General features: G+C 32.4%; 1 protein-coding gene across 1 annotated transcript; it reads left to right on the top strand.

Moving 5' to 3' along the window:
- Window positions 1-2787: 2787 nt before the first annotated feature.
- On the top strand, window positions 2788-3909 carry LOC132273074 (F-box protein CPR1-like). Its single transcript, XM_059774106.1, has one exon. The coding sequence runs from the start codon at window positions 2788-2790 to the stop codon at window positions 3907-3909; it is 1122 nt and encodes a 373-aa protein (XP_059630089.1).
- The last annotated feature ends 9569 nt before the right edge of the window (window positions 3910-13478 follow it).

Raw genomic sequence — 13478 nt, 5'->3', positions numbered from 1 at the left:
CTTTAATCTCTTTGAATATTTTGGTGCTCTTAGGAAGGGTTGTAACATTTTCCTATTACCTTGTTTCTGTTCAAAATGTTTTCTTAACTTATATACTGTAATACATTTTCAAGGAGGATATGGGCCTTCAATTAATCTTCGGAGATTATTAGGGTTGCTTTTGAATAAAAGCTTGTGGATAATCATACCACGGGCATTTAGAAAATGTTATGCTTGTTTTTTTATTAATTTTTTTATACACTAATATATATATATATTTTCATTGTTTCAGATTGAAGAAATAGAATGGTTTGCTGGTATATGATGTTTCGGTTTGTGGATTTTACATAGTAAAAAACGTATGCAGTTCTAAAATTTCTGGCTAGTGTAAAGCAGTACTCTTCAAGGTTTCAAATGTCTGGATTTGTCACGCTTCTTAGGAATTATATTAACAAAATACCTGCACTTGTTTGTTTGGAACTATTAAAAGTGGGTGGAGGAAGTTAAGGATGTTTTAATTAGAAATTTGATGAAATTGAACATATATGCCACATTATCAAACAAGTATGATTTTTCTGTGGGAACTGTTGTCTGCTAATTTTTTTCATGGGCAATAGCTTCATTGGTTGAAAAAATAAATAATCATAAAAAAATAGATTTATTGTTTGTTGCACTTGTGATTGCCTTTTGAAATGCTATGCTGAATATCTTGATACATATTTTTCATTCACAATTGAATTTTGATTTCGGCTAAAGCATCAAATTCACAAAGTTTCTTTTTGATCACTTTATCTTTAAATTATTTATAAAAAAAATAAGACTTGTGGGGTGGAATCCACACCTTAATTGCAGCCTTGAAAATGTTTTGGACTTAAATTATTTATAACTTAGGTCTAATTCCATAAACTAAAAAATAGATATGGATAAGCTTTTTTTAATTTTTTAATTTTTTAAATTTTATTTTTTTACTACAAGAGAAATATGTTGAGGTAACCCCCATAGTATGGATTTTTCAAATTGTTTATCAATATGTTGGATATTAGTTATTGAAAGATGTTGGATATTAGTTATTGAAAGAAATATACTGTATTTTTTTTAATTTTTTTTTTTGGTAGGAAAAATTGGCATAATTGTTATGTTATTGTTTTTATTGTGTTAATTAATTAGCATAATTAGAACAAATTTATCCTACTTCATAATAATCAGCTTTATGGGTAGCTAGATTCAATTATTCCCTAAACCTAATGCTCTATTATATATTTTTTTTAATCACCAGGAACTCACTTAGGCAGGGCCCCTTCGGGAGCCACCATAGGCTACAAATCTGGGGGTGCATAGCCTCGCCCCAAGGATACATTAGGTAAGTCTGAGAAATTGGAAGGCTTGGTAGGAGTCGAACACTGGCCGATTGGATGCCAGCCCCGAACCCCCACCATCACTTCCAAGCCCCCGGGGCACCTAATGCTCTATTTTGTTAATGAGAAAATGCAAGAAACCTAAAATTTTCATCATCCACACTCAAATCCTCATATACAAAGCTAATAATTCAGAGACAATTATTACATTTTAATTGAGATGAGTGTCACCATAAAATAAAAAAAAATGTCAACTTGCAACATTGACCAAAACCTCAATTAGAGTCGATGCAATTTACCCTAATTTTAAATTCTCTTATTCGTGCACTTCCAAGACATCATGTTATTATTTCTCTTTCAACCTACCCAAGTTGTGTTTTTGTAGGTTATATCTTTTTATTTTACCCTTTTCTTCAAATTACAATTTATCACAACAAAAGGGGTAAATTATACGAACCTCCCGTATAGTTTGCTATAATTACAGAAACCTCTATTATAGTTTGAAAAATTAATCAAACCTCCCTAAAAATAAATTGATGAATAGATGAAATTTTCATACATAATACCAAGTTGCAAATTTTAGATAGAAACTCTCCGGAGAAGCTGTTGCCAAAGATCAACAATTGCATTAGGTTGCGAGCGCTGACGACCGAAGGAAGAACAGAGCCTTCAAATTTGTTGTTATCAAGTTAAATGAGTTCAAGTTGAGAAATTTCAGAAACAAAATCGTATTTCCTCATATAGTTCATTATTGTATGTATGAAAATCGCAGTCCCATGAACCTTGCCTCAAATTCCCATCTCACTCACACACGCATATATATAAATACACAAATTAGAGAGAGAAACCGAGAGCCCAAGTTTAATATTGAACGTAATTATATATAATATATAATTATATATGTGTTATGAATTGTGATTGATAACAGCTTGGCAACCAAGTTTGATGGTTTAATAGTTCAAAGTTAAAAAAGAAACTGGGTCGATATGAACGGGTCACAATATCAAGCTCTTATTATTTAAATAGTAGTAAGTGATTCAAGTTTCTGCGTAGGCATGTGTGTGTAAGTACTAATTAGAAGAAAAAAAAAAAAAAAAAAAAAAAAATCGGAGACCATAGTTCAACAGTTCAAAGTAAAAAAAGAAATTGGGTCTGTGAAAAATTTCACGAATCTTGGATAAAAAAAATTATAGTAAAACTATTGTGGCTGGATTTGCTGAGCTTTTGCTAAATAATTACAGCGACCACAAGAGTTTATTTGACTGTTGCTGAGGTAAAGGTAGTGGAATTAATTTATCAAACAATAGAGAAGTTAACGTAATTATGACAAATCATAGATTTGGTTCATATAATTTAACCTAACAAAAGAGAAAAATACATATTTATACTCCTAAGTCCTGACACCTATTTTTAGCCCTAATCCTTTTGCCCAGAAAACGTCTGGAAGTGGGCCATGGAAAGTGAAACCAAACTCTCACGAACAGCTAAATCGCAGAGACTTCCAGACGATGTCTTATTCGACGAAATACTCTCAAGACTTCCCGTTCAGAATCTTATGCAATGCAGATGCGTATGCAAACCATGGCATTGTAAGATCTCCGATCCCCATTTCATCAAAACCCATCTCCACCGATCAACCGAATCACTCGACAGCCAAAGACTCATGGTCACACATCCCTCCAATGACCACTTTATCTCCCTTGACTGCAAATCTTTTTATGAATCGAAAAGGGTCGATTCGCCTTGGAAGACCTCGTACTCCTATGCCGAGGTATTGTGTTCTTGCAATGGTTTGTTTCTTTTGTGTTTTCATTTCACAGCCAATGAAGATTGTAGCAAGGATTTTGTTTTGTGGAATCCAAGTATTCGAAAGCATGTGATGTTTTCATGCCCTTATAATTCTATATATTCTGTTTCTAATGACAACCTTTATGGGCTGTGTTTTGATTCATCCACGAATGGTTATAAAGTGATTATCTTGTCGAAAGGTTTTGGAATTTTTGTGTGGGTGTTTGATTTGAAAACCCTTTCCTGGAAAGAGATAAGGGAGTTTTCTTTTTCAATTTCGTCTTGTGAGAATGGGGTTCTTGTGAATGGAGCTCTGCATTGGATTATGACTTATGAAGAGTGTTATCCTCCTGTGATTGTTTATTTTGATTTGATGGAGGAAAAGTTTAAGGAGGTGCCGAGTCCGGATTATGCGAGCAATAAAATCAGTTTGGTGGATTTGAAAGGATGGCTTGGGGTATATGGAGTGACTGATCAAACCCAAGTTGAAGTATGGGCAATGAGAGAATATGGGAAGAAGCAATCATGGAGTAAATTGATTACCTTCACGGCTATGATAGGAGGCCTCTTTTTACCCTCCTTGAAGCCTTTGTGTTTGACGAAAACAGGTGAAGTTTTGGTGGAAATTGGCAACAGGAAACTAGACAAGAAAATAGCAGCATACGATCCAAAAGAATGTATGTTCAAGTCTACAAAGTGCTTTTGGGACTTTCATAGGTTGGGAGCGGTTCCGTATGTGGAGAGTCTAGTTTTACTGAATAATGGCGATGACACTACTAAGGTGTGACACAGGAAAGTGAATGCAAATAGAGTATGCAGGAACGGGTAGAAGAGGAAATCATAAACTCTGTTCTTTGTTCAATTTTTCTCATTTCTAGTTGGTGTCTAATTGTATGTGTGGATTTGTTAGAAATTATTTTCACCACATTTCGGAAGGTTATGATAATTGCATGTCCAAATGGAATCAGGGTTGGCACATTTTGTCTCTAATTAATTGCATCTTGATGAAGTCCTCAATTTTACTTTCTGTGGATGAACCTTGCAGTGTCAACTAGCATTTCTTTTTTATCATTGTGATTCTTTACACTTCTGTTTATCTTCAAATGAAGTTGCCATTTAACTTTTGAAATACGAGTATCTCATGCATTACATCCTATAACTATGAGAAATGTTGGGTGTAAAAGCTTCAAGAATTAAGTAATATAACAATTGCTAGGCTAAAAAGTAACCAAGCTAATTGGAAGAGAGTTCTATGGTTGTATGGGACCATCGTGGGGATTCTTGATCAGAAAGACGGAATAAATGGGTATTGATCTGGTTTCAAACCTACTACATCTACTGGAGCAGGAAGCAATACAAGTGGAATGGTATAAAACTTAGATTTCTAAGGTTATAGATGACCATTTCTTCTTGGGTGTGATTTTTGATGATTTCATCGTCTAATGTTAAGCAAAGAAAAAACATTATGTTTCGGAATTCAATCTAGGCACGCGCTGCTATTTCTCCTTAGCGAAGGATTTCCTCTGACTTCTCGGTTTTTTTCCTTCTTGGTTGTTTCCTCAATACTCTTATTGTTATTTCATTCCTGGTTGTTAGTTCAATTTGACCAAAAGGGGAATGGTATAAGAGTGTCTTTGATGCAATGATTTATTCTCATCGTTGCATCTCCCGCCATCTGCATATTTCTCACATGATTCTTTACTGTACACGGTTTTCAATTATGCTGTAACAAGTTTTGATTATCTTTAGGGTAAAGTGCAAATACCTCCCTGGTGTTCAAAGACCACCTTACATTTTTCAAATTGAGCAAATAAGGGCATTTTGTCAATTTGAAGATTAAAATACCTAAAATATCCTTAAGACAAAAAAAAAAAAAAATCTGATTTCATAAAACACTGATTATTAAGAAGAGTATTTTGGGGTTTTAACTTATGCTGTATTTCATAAACAGTCATTATATCATTCTTGGTTGTTAGTTCAAGTTGAACACAACAATAATTGTATAAGAGTGTCCTTGATGCAATGATTTATTGCTATTGTTGCATCTCCCCCCTTTTGCATTTCTCTCACACAATTTTTAGAGTATATGGTTTTCAATTATGCTGTAGCAAGTTCTTATTATCTTTATAAACTCATTTTCTGATTCTTCCATTCATTATCTTGAATTGGTTAAATTCATTCAGTTGCTGGTTTAATGCATTATTTGTGATATCCTAGTTTCTAGATTTTATTTCTCCCGTTAATTGTCACCATTAGTTTATGATTGTCTAATTTAGATTATTTCGTACACGAGAGTTTGATTATAGATAATTAAGGTGGTAATGAAAAAGGATAATAGGATAAATGAAATGAGTTAAGGCAAGGGTTTAGTGGTTCGTTGGGTTTTGCCTTTGAAATAAAGATAAAGCAGGTGGGTAAGAGACCAAAAGGAAGCTTTGACTAGCTAATGTTCTGTGGGTAAGAGACCAAAAGGAAAAGAGAAAAAAAAAAAAAAAAAAAAAATCTCATAAACACACCGCATCACCTAAGACTTGGCCAGAGAACAGAGAGAGAACGAACGGAGAGATAGAACGAGAATAGAGTGAAAGAAGAAGAAGCAGCAGTAGCCGAAGGAGAAGAGGGAGACAAAGGAGAGAAAGAAAAAGAAAAAGGAAAAAGGGAAATTCATGGTGTAGGATCCCAAACCCTACATGTCCTTCAATGAATTATCTTATGTTTTCAAGAATTGAATTTTTTTTTAGAGGGTTTATGTTTGAGAAAAACATTGTTGTAGTTATAAAATTTTGTGGCCAAAACCCTGAAAATTTTGTTTAATATTTTTTTTTTTCTTAAATTGGACATAGCTTTGTGAGGGGAAAGGGGCCGAACACTATGGCTTTCGGATTACGTTTTCTGTAACTTCTTGTTTTTATTTGGTTATGAGATTTTGGGATATTAAACTACACTGAAAATCAAAACCATTGAATTTTGTTAAGCTTTGAGTGAGTTATAAGTTTTTATATTGGTGTAGCAGAGCTATGAAATTTCCATTTTCACAGTAGAAATCATTTCGTTTGTATGGCAGTAATAAATGAGTTTATGCCACTTCTATGGAGATTTCATGGCTGACATTACTTTCTATGTGTTGGTTATATTTTGGCTTTGGTTTTGCTCAATTTGAGTTAATATTGGATTTTATATGAATTTTTGAATGAAAACTAGTTTTGCTGAAAGTTTGTTTGGACAGCTGCACTTTAGTAAATTTTCTGACCTGTTACTTGTTGGATTTTTTAGGATATTATTTGATTATATGAAAATAGACCTATAGAGGATTCTATAGAATTTTGATTCACCCCATTTGAGTTAGTATCCTATTTTCTACAAATTTTTGAAGATAGGAACACTATCTGTTTTGTAAACTGTTAGGGCAGAATTTATCCACTGCTTCTTGATACTTTTTGACTTGATTCATGTGTGTTTCTTGTAATTTTGATTGCTAGTACTACAGTATATTCAGCAAGTTTCCGATTAGCTTTGATTCATGAGAATTGGGTTAAAATCCTATTTTTGGCAAATTTTTATAGTTGATATGTATTTACTGTTCATTGCTACTGTTTTTAGAAGAATCGAATGTAATACCCCAATATTTTAAAGGTATTATTTATTGGGATTAATGATTTTATTTTTTATTTAAAATAGTTTGTTTGATTTATTTAGAATTAATCGCTTTTATTTTTATTTTTAAATGATTTGTTTCAGTTAATTGAGTGTTATGATTTAATGGTCTTGTTTGTATTAATTTATATTTCATGATTATGTATGATGATTGATTGTTTGTGTGCGTAATTATTGATTTAATTATTGACGTGTTAATTTTATTAGTATGGTGTAAATTCTTGTTTGTTTATGTGTTTCATGTAATTAGTTATTTTAATATAAGTGTTTATTTAATTATTTTATTTATTTAGATTAATTGGTTTGGGCTTAAGGGAAGTTGGAACAAAGGATATGGTTTTGGGCTGGAATGAAACCTTATTAGGTTAATTATTAAAGGCCCATAGTTATTTTATTATTTAAATGATCAGTTTTGGTATAATTATAAATATATATATTTAATTATATATAAAAATATAATTAATTAATAAGTTTTACGGAAGGATATATATATATGATATATGATTTAATTAACCAATGGTTAATTATGGGAGATATATATATGTATTTGTGATATAATATGTGTTTATATATATTATATTATTTAAAGAGTATTAATTTTTATTATTTTATTATTTTTGGTAGTCCTACTAGGAATATGATTTAGGTTTTAATGTGTATAAATATACACATAAGGATTTAAGGTTAAAGGTTTACATACGTTAGAAAAATAAGAGAGAGAGAGAGAGATAAGGAAAAGGCCGACAAAGAGGAGGCCGAATCTGCGAAGGAGGACGTTGAGATTGGAAGAGACAATCAAAGCTTGAACCGTCGGTTTCGTTTCGAAACCTTCAGGCAAGTTCATTTCTAACTCTCCTCTTAGGACCCATAAGTTTATCACCTTGAGTATCAGAATTTTAAATTAAATTTATTAATTAAATCATAATTAGATAGGAATAATTTAAAAAAAAACATAAATTATTATATTTGATTTGTTGATCTATAGGTGGATCTGTGATCCACGAGGGTTTATTAGGGTTTCATTATTTTTTTGTAATGTTCCTGGAATTTTTATGACATTTTTAGGAATTTATTAGAATTTATTTTCCAATTATTTGTTTGGTAAATTATATATATATATATATATATATATATATATATATGTATGTATATATGTATTCTATATTTATATATACTGGGAGGGTGTGTTTCGGCGGATTAGAAGGGGCTTCTGATTTAGTGTAGCGTGGCGTAGCATAGGTTGGTGTGCGTGTCAATCAAAGCCATTAACAAAATGGATTGATTCAATGTAGTGCGGCGCATGGAGTTTTGGTGCGCCTCAGGTCAGAGACCATTGGATGAGGTTTGATCAAAGAAAGGGATCTAGTGTGGTGCGGATCACAGGGATATGGTACGTGCAAGAATTGAATGGCTGAGATGCGCTGATGGGGAGTGGCTGATCCGGTGCAGGTGAGCTCATACAGCAGAGAGGAGGGTAGCTAACCAGAGTGCGCCACATCAGCAAGAAGGAGAAGCTAGCGCGTGTACAGCGCGTGTGAGTGCGTGAAGCCACCTATCAGTATAGGGAAGCGCGTGGAAGCGTGTGCAAATAAATTGGGTGCTTATGGAGGTGCGTGGAGAAGCGTGCAGGGTCCTGAAAAGTTCCTGTGCAGTCCGGTGATGTCCCAGAATCAATTTTAAGCTTGTTAGGGTTGAAATTAACCATTAGAGGGTGTGTTCTTGGTATTCGGAGAGCCTTAGAGTGTTACTAAGATGTTTAGTAGCGTTTGATTGGCGGAAATATAATTAATTGAATATTTTGCCTTGGAAGGAGGTGTATGTATATATACACACACGCGCACACACACACACACACACACACACACATATATATATATTTATATATACGTATATATATGATTTTAAATAATCAAATATTATTAAGGAATGTGTTATACATATATATATATATTAAATAAATATGTGTATATGTATATATTAGGTAAGATGGTTAGTATTACCATTCTTGTTTTGCTGTTTTTTGATTGGCTCGTTATTAAATTAACGATATGCGTATAATATGCATAAGATGGCTATGTATGAATTAGCTTGTTGTCAAATTGAAAGTTAATACATGGTGGAATTGTAGGCATGGATAAGTTGTCATAGGCGTAAATATATTGCCTAAGTATTTGTATAAATAAAATACATACATGGGAAGCATGGATGAGTTGCTAATTAAAAGTATAAATGAATACTTGTGGAGATATGGTTGAATTGCTAATGTATAACTAAACATACTTAAGGAGGCATGGTTAAGTTGCCGATATATAAATAAATATATTTATAATGGCATGGCTGATTTGTCAAAGTTTAATTATATTGTTGTGTGTTAGATGATTAAAATATATCATCTATGATTACTATTTGTGTAAGTTGGATTAGGATTAGATATTCTTAAAGTCGAATAGTCTAGTACTTACAGGTTAGTGTATTATTTTATACAAATTAATAAAATAATACTGGTAGTGACATGGATGATTTGTCAAAGTTTAGATATTGACTGTGTGATTCAAATACTTAAAATTATTATTGGTTTTGGAATTAAATATAATGTTCTTTTAATTATATTTTATGGTTTAAATTATTAAATTGCTGTCTGGGATGGAGTTAAGGTTAGAGGAGTTTCTTTAAAAGAAATTGTGAATTGGACTAGGTATGATTATTAATTAATCATTGGTAATGGTTCCGGAATTAATGAACTTGGTAATAGTTGTGATAGTTATATTATATATAATTATATACATTAAAGGTAAAGAATTTATTAGGTTTGGTTTTGATCAGATATGATCTATTTATTGGTTTTCAGAGGTCCGGTAGAGAGAACTTGCTCGTAGGGTTTAACCCGCGATTTATTTTTCAGGTTGTTAGAAGTTCAATTCTAAAGGTTGAGGATCCGCAGCTGGAGGACTTATCCATTCTTTCTTCTTATTTCAATGTAGGATAATTTCTTATTGTTAGATAATGGAATTTTTATTTAGAGATTATTGGATTATGTTATCAGGGGTCCTTGATTTACGGGATTCCCGAGTTGTAACTTTTGGAGAATTATTAATGGAATTTTTATTTAACAGAATTTCCTTCTGCGAATTATTTATTCTTTTTTTTTTTTTTTTTTTTTTTTGTACTCTGTGCTTGTTTGAAATACTTTAATTGTTTTGATATCCTCTAGTTTTGTGCGCGGACTTGATCAACCCGTGTTCCGAAATTAGGGGGTATCACAGTTGGTATCAGAGCACTCCAGGTTCAAGTGTCCTTAGAGTGTCTTTCGTTGTGTGACTTCCGCGTTCTATACTCTTTTACTTAGAGCTTAAATTTAGGATTCATTGTATTCTGCATTTAGTCCGTTAGTGTGTCCTAAGGTTAAATCGTTTAGTCTTGTCAGCAAATGGTAGGACACTGATTTGGAAGGTATTGGAGAAGGCAAGAGCGTAGGTGCTAGGATTGTTTGCTAAATCAGTATACAGGAAGACAATATTTATTATGAAAACTGATTGAATGGCATAGACTACGAAGGTTGATAATTTATGTTCATATAGTAAACACATGTGCGAGATAGAGTAGCTAACTAAATTGTGGGATGTTAGTACTTCTACACTCAGTATTGTTCAGGGCGGATGAATGTTGTTGCAGAATTGGTTTTTAAGTTCTGTTTTGAGGGTTGGGATGTTCCAAGGTTATTTAGATCAAATTAGGTGATTTAAATGGTTGAAATAGCCTGGTTAAAATCTCAGAATGCATAATATATATTAATATGCTAAGGACTTGAACAATATGGAATTTTAATTAACTTACATGTTGTGAATGAAGGATTTAGTTGCTTAACATTATCCTAGAAATTTCAATGTCTATTTATATGATTTTAATCATATATTGTCATATAATATAATCGTGTATTTATCGAATTTTTATTATAATTACTTTTGGATTATTTGATGTATAATTATATATATTGCATGAAGTATGGGTTTTATGGATTTATGCACCATTAAAATAATATGGAGGTATTTTAGGGACGGATTAACGGAATAGTTAAGTCCTACCTATTTATTTATAGATTGTATGGTTTAATGCACTGGTATGGGACGGTGGCATTTCAGGGACGAATTAACCAAAGAAGTTAAGTCCTACCTATATATTTATAAGGGAACGGATTAACCATAGAGTATCCTACTTATTCCTGTCAGGTCAACGGAATAGTTAGATGGCATGCTATTGAAATAATATGGTTGGATAGTTTACTTTTATGTTCGGATATAATGAATTATATATATATATGTGCCACGATATGAGCTTGAGTCTCAGGATCAATGGTTAGGATGAAGGCGTATATTGCCGATTGAGATGGGCAGCTGGATTTAAGGATGTGTGGGCCCTGGTAGAAGGAGGACTCGTGACCACCTTTGTGTGCGTTTTACATGAGATACCCACTATCCGGTTGAGACTGCTTTAGACCAGTAAGAGTCTCTAGTGTGTACTTATATTTATCAATTATATAAATATGGAATTAGCTAATTACGAGATGTGTCTGCTAATTATGAGTATGTGGGGATAGGTTAATTTCCACACGGATAAAAGGAAGAATGAATATTTGGATTAAATAACCAGAGTTTTATGTCATGGATTCGTGAATTCCAAGAACGGAATTTCTTTTGTTAGGGGGGAAGAATGTAATACCCCAATATTTTAAAGGTATTATTTATTGGGATTAATGATTTTATTTTTTATTTAAAATAATTTGTTTGATTTATTTAGAATTAATCGCTTTTATTTTTATTTTTAAATGATTTGTTTCAGTTAATTGAGTGTTATGATTTAATGGTCTTGTTTGTATTAATTTATATTTCATGATTATGTATGATGATTGATTGTTTGTGTGCGTAATTATTGATTTAATTATTGACGTGTTAATTTTATTAGTATGGTGTAAATTCTTGTTTGTTTATGTGTTTCATGTAATTAGTTATTTTAATATAAGTGTTTATTTAATTATTTTATTTATTTAGATTAATTGGTTTGGGCTTAAGGGAAGTTGGAACAAAGGATATGGTTTTGGGCTGGAATGAAACCTTATTAGGTTAATTATTAAAGGCCCATAGTTATTTTATTATTTAAATGATCAGTTTTGGTATAATTATAAATATATATATTTAATTATATATAAAAATATAATTAATTAATAAGTTTTACGGAAGGATATATATATATGATATATGATTTAATTAACCAATGGTTAATTATGGGAGATATATATATGTATTTGTAATATAATATGTGTTTATATATATTATATTATTTAAAGAGTATTAATTTTTATTATTTTATTATTTTTGGTAGTCCTACTAGGAATATGATTTAGGTTTTAATGTGTATAAATATACACATAAGGATTTAGGGTTAAAGGTTTACACACGTTAGAAAAATAAGAGAGAGAGAGAGAGATAAGGAAAAGGCCGACAAAGAGGAGGCCGAATCTGCGAAGGAGGACGTTGAGATTGGAAGAGACGATCAAAGCTTGAACCGTCGGTTTCGTTTCGAAACCTTCAGGCAAGTTCATTTCTAACTCTCCTCTTAGGACCCATAAGTTTATCACCTTGAGTATCAGAATTTTAAATTAAATTTATTAATTAAATCATAATTAGATAGGAATAATTAAAAAAAAAAAACATAAATTATTATATTTGATTTATTGATTTATCGGATTTTAATTGTGTATATAGGTGTTGTTTATATATTTTAGAATTAATCTATAGGTGGATCTGTGATCCAGGAGGGTTTATTAGGGTTTCATTATTTTTTTGGAATGTTCCTGTAATTTTCTGGAATTTTTATGGCATTTTTAGGAATTTATTAGGATTTATTTTCCAATTATTTGTTTGGTAAATTATATATATATATATATGTATTCTGTATTTATATATACTGGGAGGGTGTGTTTCGGCGGATTAGAAGGGGCTTCTGATTTAGTGTAGCGCAGCATAGCATAGGTTGGTGTGGTTGTCAATCAAAGCCGTTAACAAAATGGATTGATTCAATGTAGTGCGGCGCATGGAGTTTTAGTGCACCTCAGGTCAGAGACCATTGGATGAGGTTTGATCAAAGAAAGGGATCTACTGTGGCGCGGATCACAGGGATATAGTACGCGCAAGAATTGAATGGCTGAGATGCGCTGATGGGGAGCGGCTGATCCGGTGCAGGTGAGCTCATACAGCAGAGAGGAGGGTAGCCAACCAGAGTGTGCCACATCAGCAAGAAGGAGAAGTTGGCGCGTGGTAGCGCGAGTACAGCACGTGTGAGCGCGTGAAGCCACCTGCCAGTATAGGGAAGCGCGTGGAAGCGTGTGCAAATAAATTGGGTGCTTATGGAGGTGCGTGGAGAAGCGTGCAGGGTCCTGGAAAGTTCCTGTGCAGTCCGGTGATGTCCCAGAATCAATTTTAAGCTTGTTAGGGTTGAAATTAACCATTAGAGGGTGTGTTCTTGGTATTCGGAGAGCCTTAGAGTGTTACTAAGATGTTTAGTAGCGTTTGATTGGCGGAAATATAATTAATTGAATATTTTGCCTTGGAAGGAGGTGTATGAATATATATGATTTTAAATAATCAAATATTATTAAGGAAGGTGTTTTACATATATATATTAAATAATATATGTGTATATGTATAT

The sequence above is a fragment of the Cornus florida genome, unplaced genomic scaffold, assembly GCF_030987335.1.
Source record: "Cornus florida cultivar Cherokee Brave unplaced genomic scaffold, ASM3098733v1 CherokeeBrave_3.0.0_Hap2_Chr09, whole genome shotgun sequence".
NCBI classification, from domain to species: Eukaryota; Viridiplantae; Streptophyta; class Magnoliopsida; order Cornales; family Cornaceae; genus Cornus; species Cornus florida.
Note: the sequence above shows the minus strand (reverse complement) of the source record. Positions and strands in the feature narration are given on the sequence as shown.

Excerpts from the sequence above, each read along its gene's own strand:
- LOC132273074 (XM_059774106.1), top strand. The coding sequence starts at position 2,788 with ATGGAAAGTGAAACCAAACTCTCACGAACAGCTAAATCGCAGAGACTT.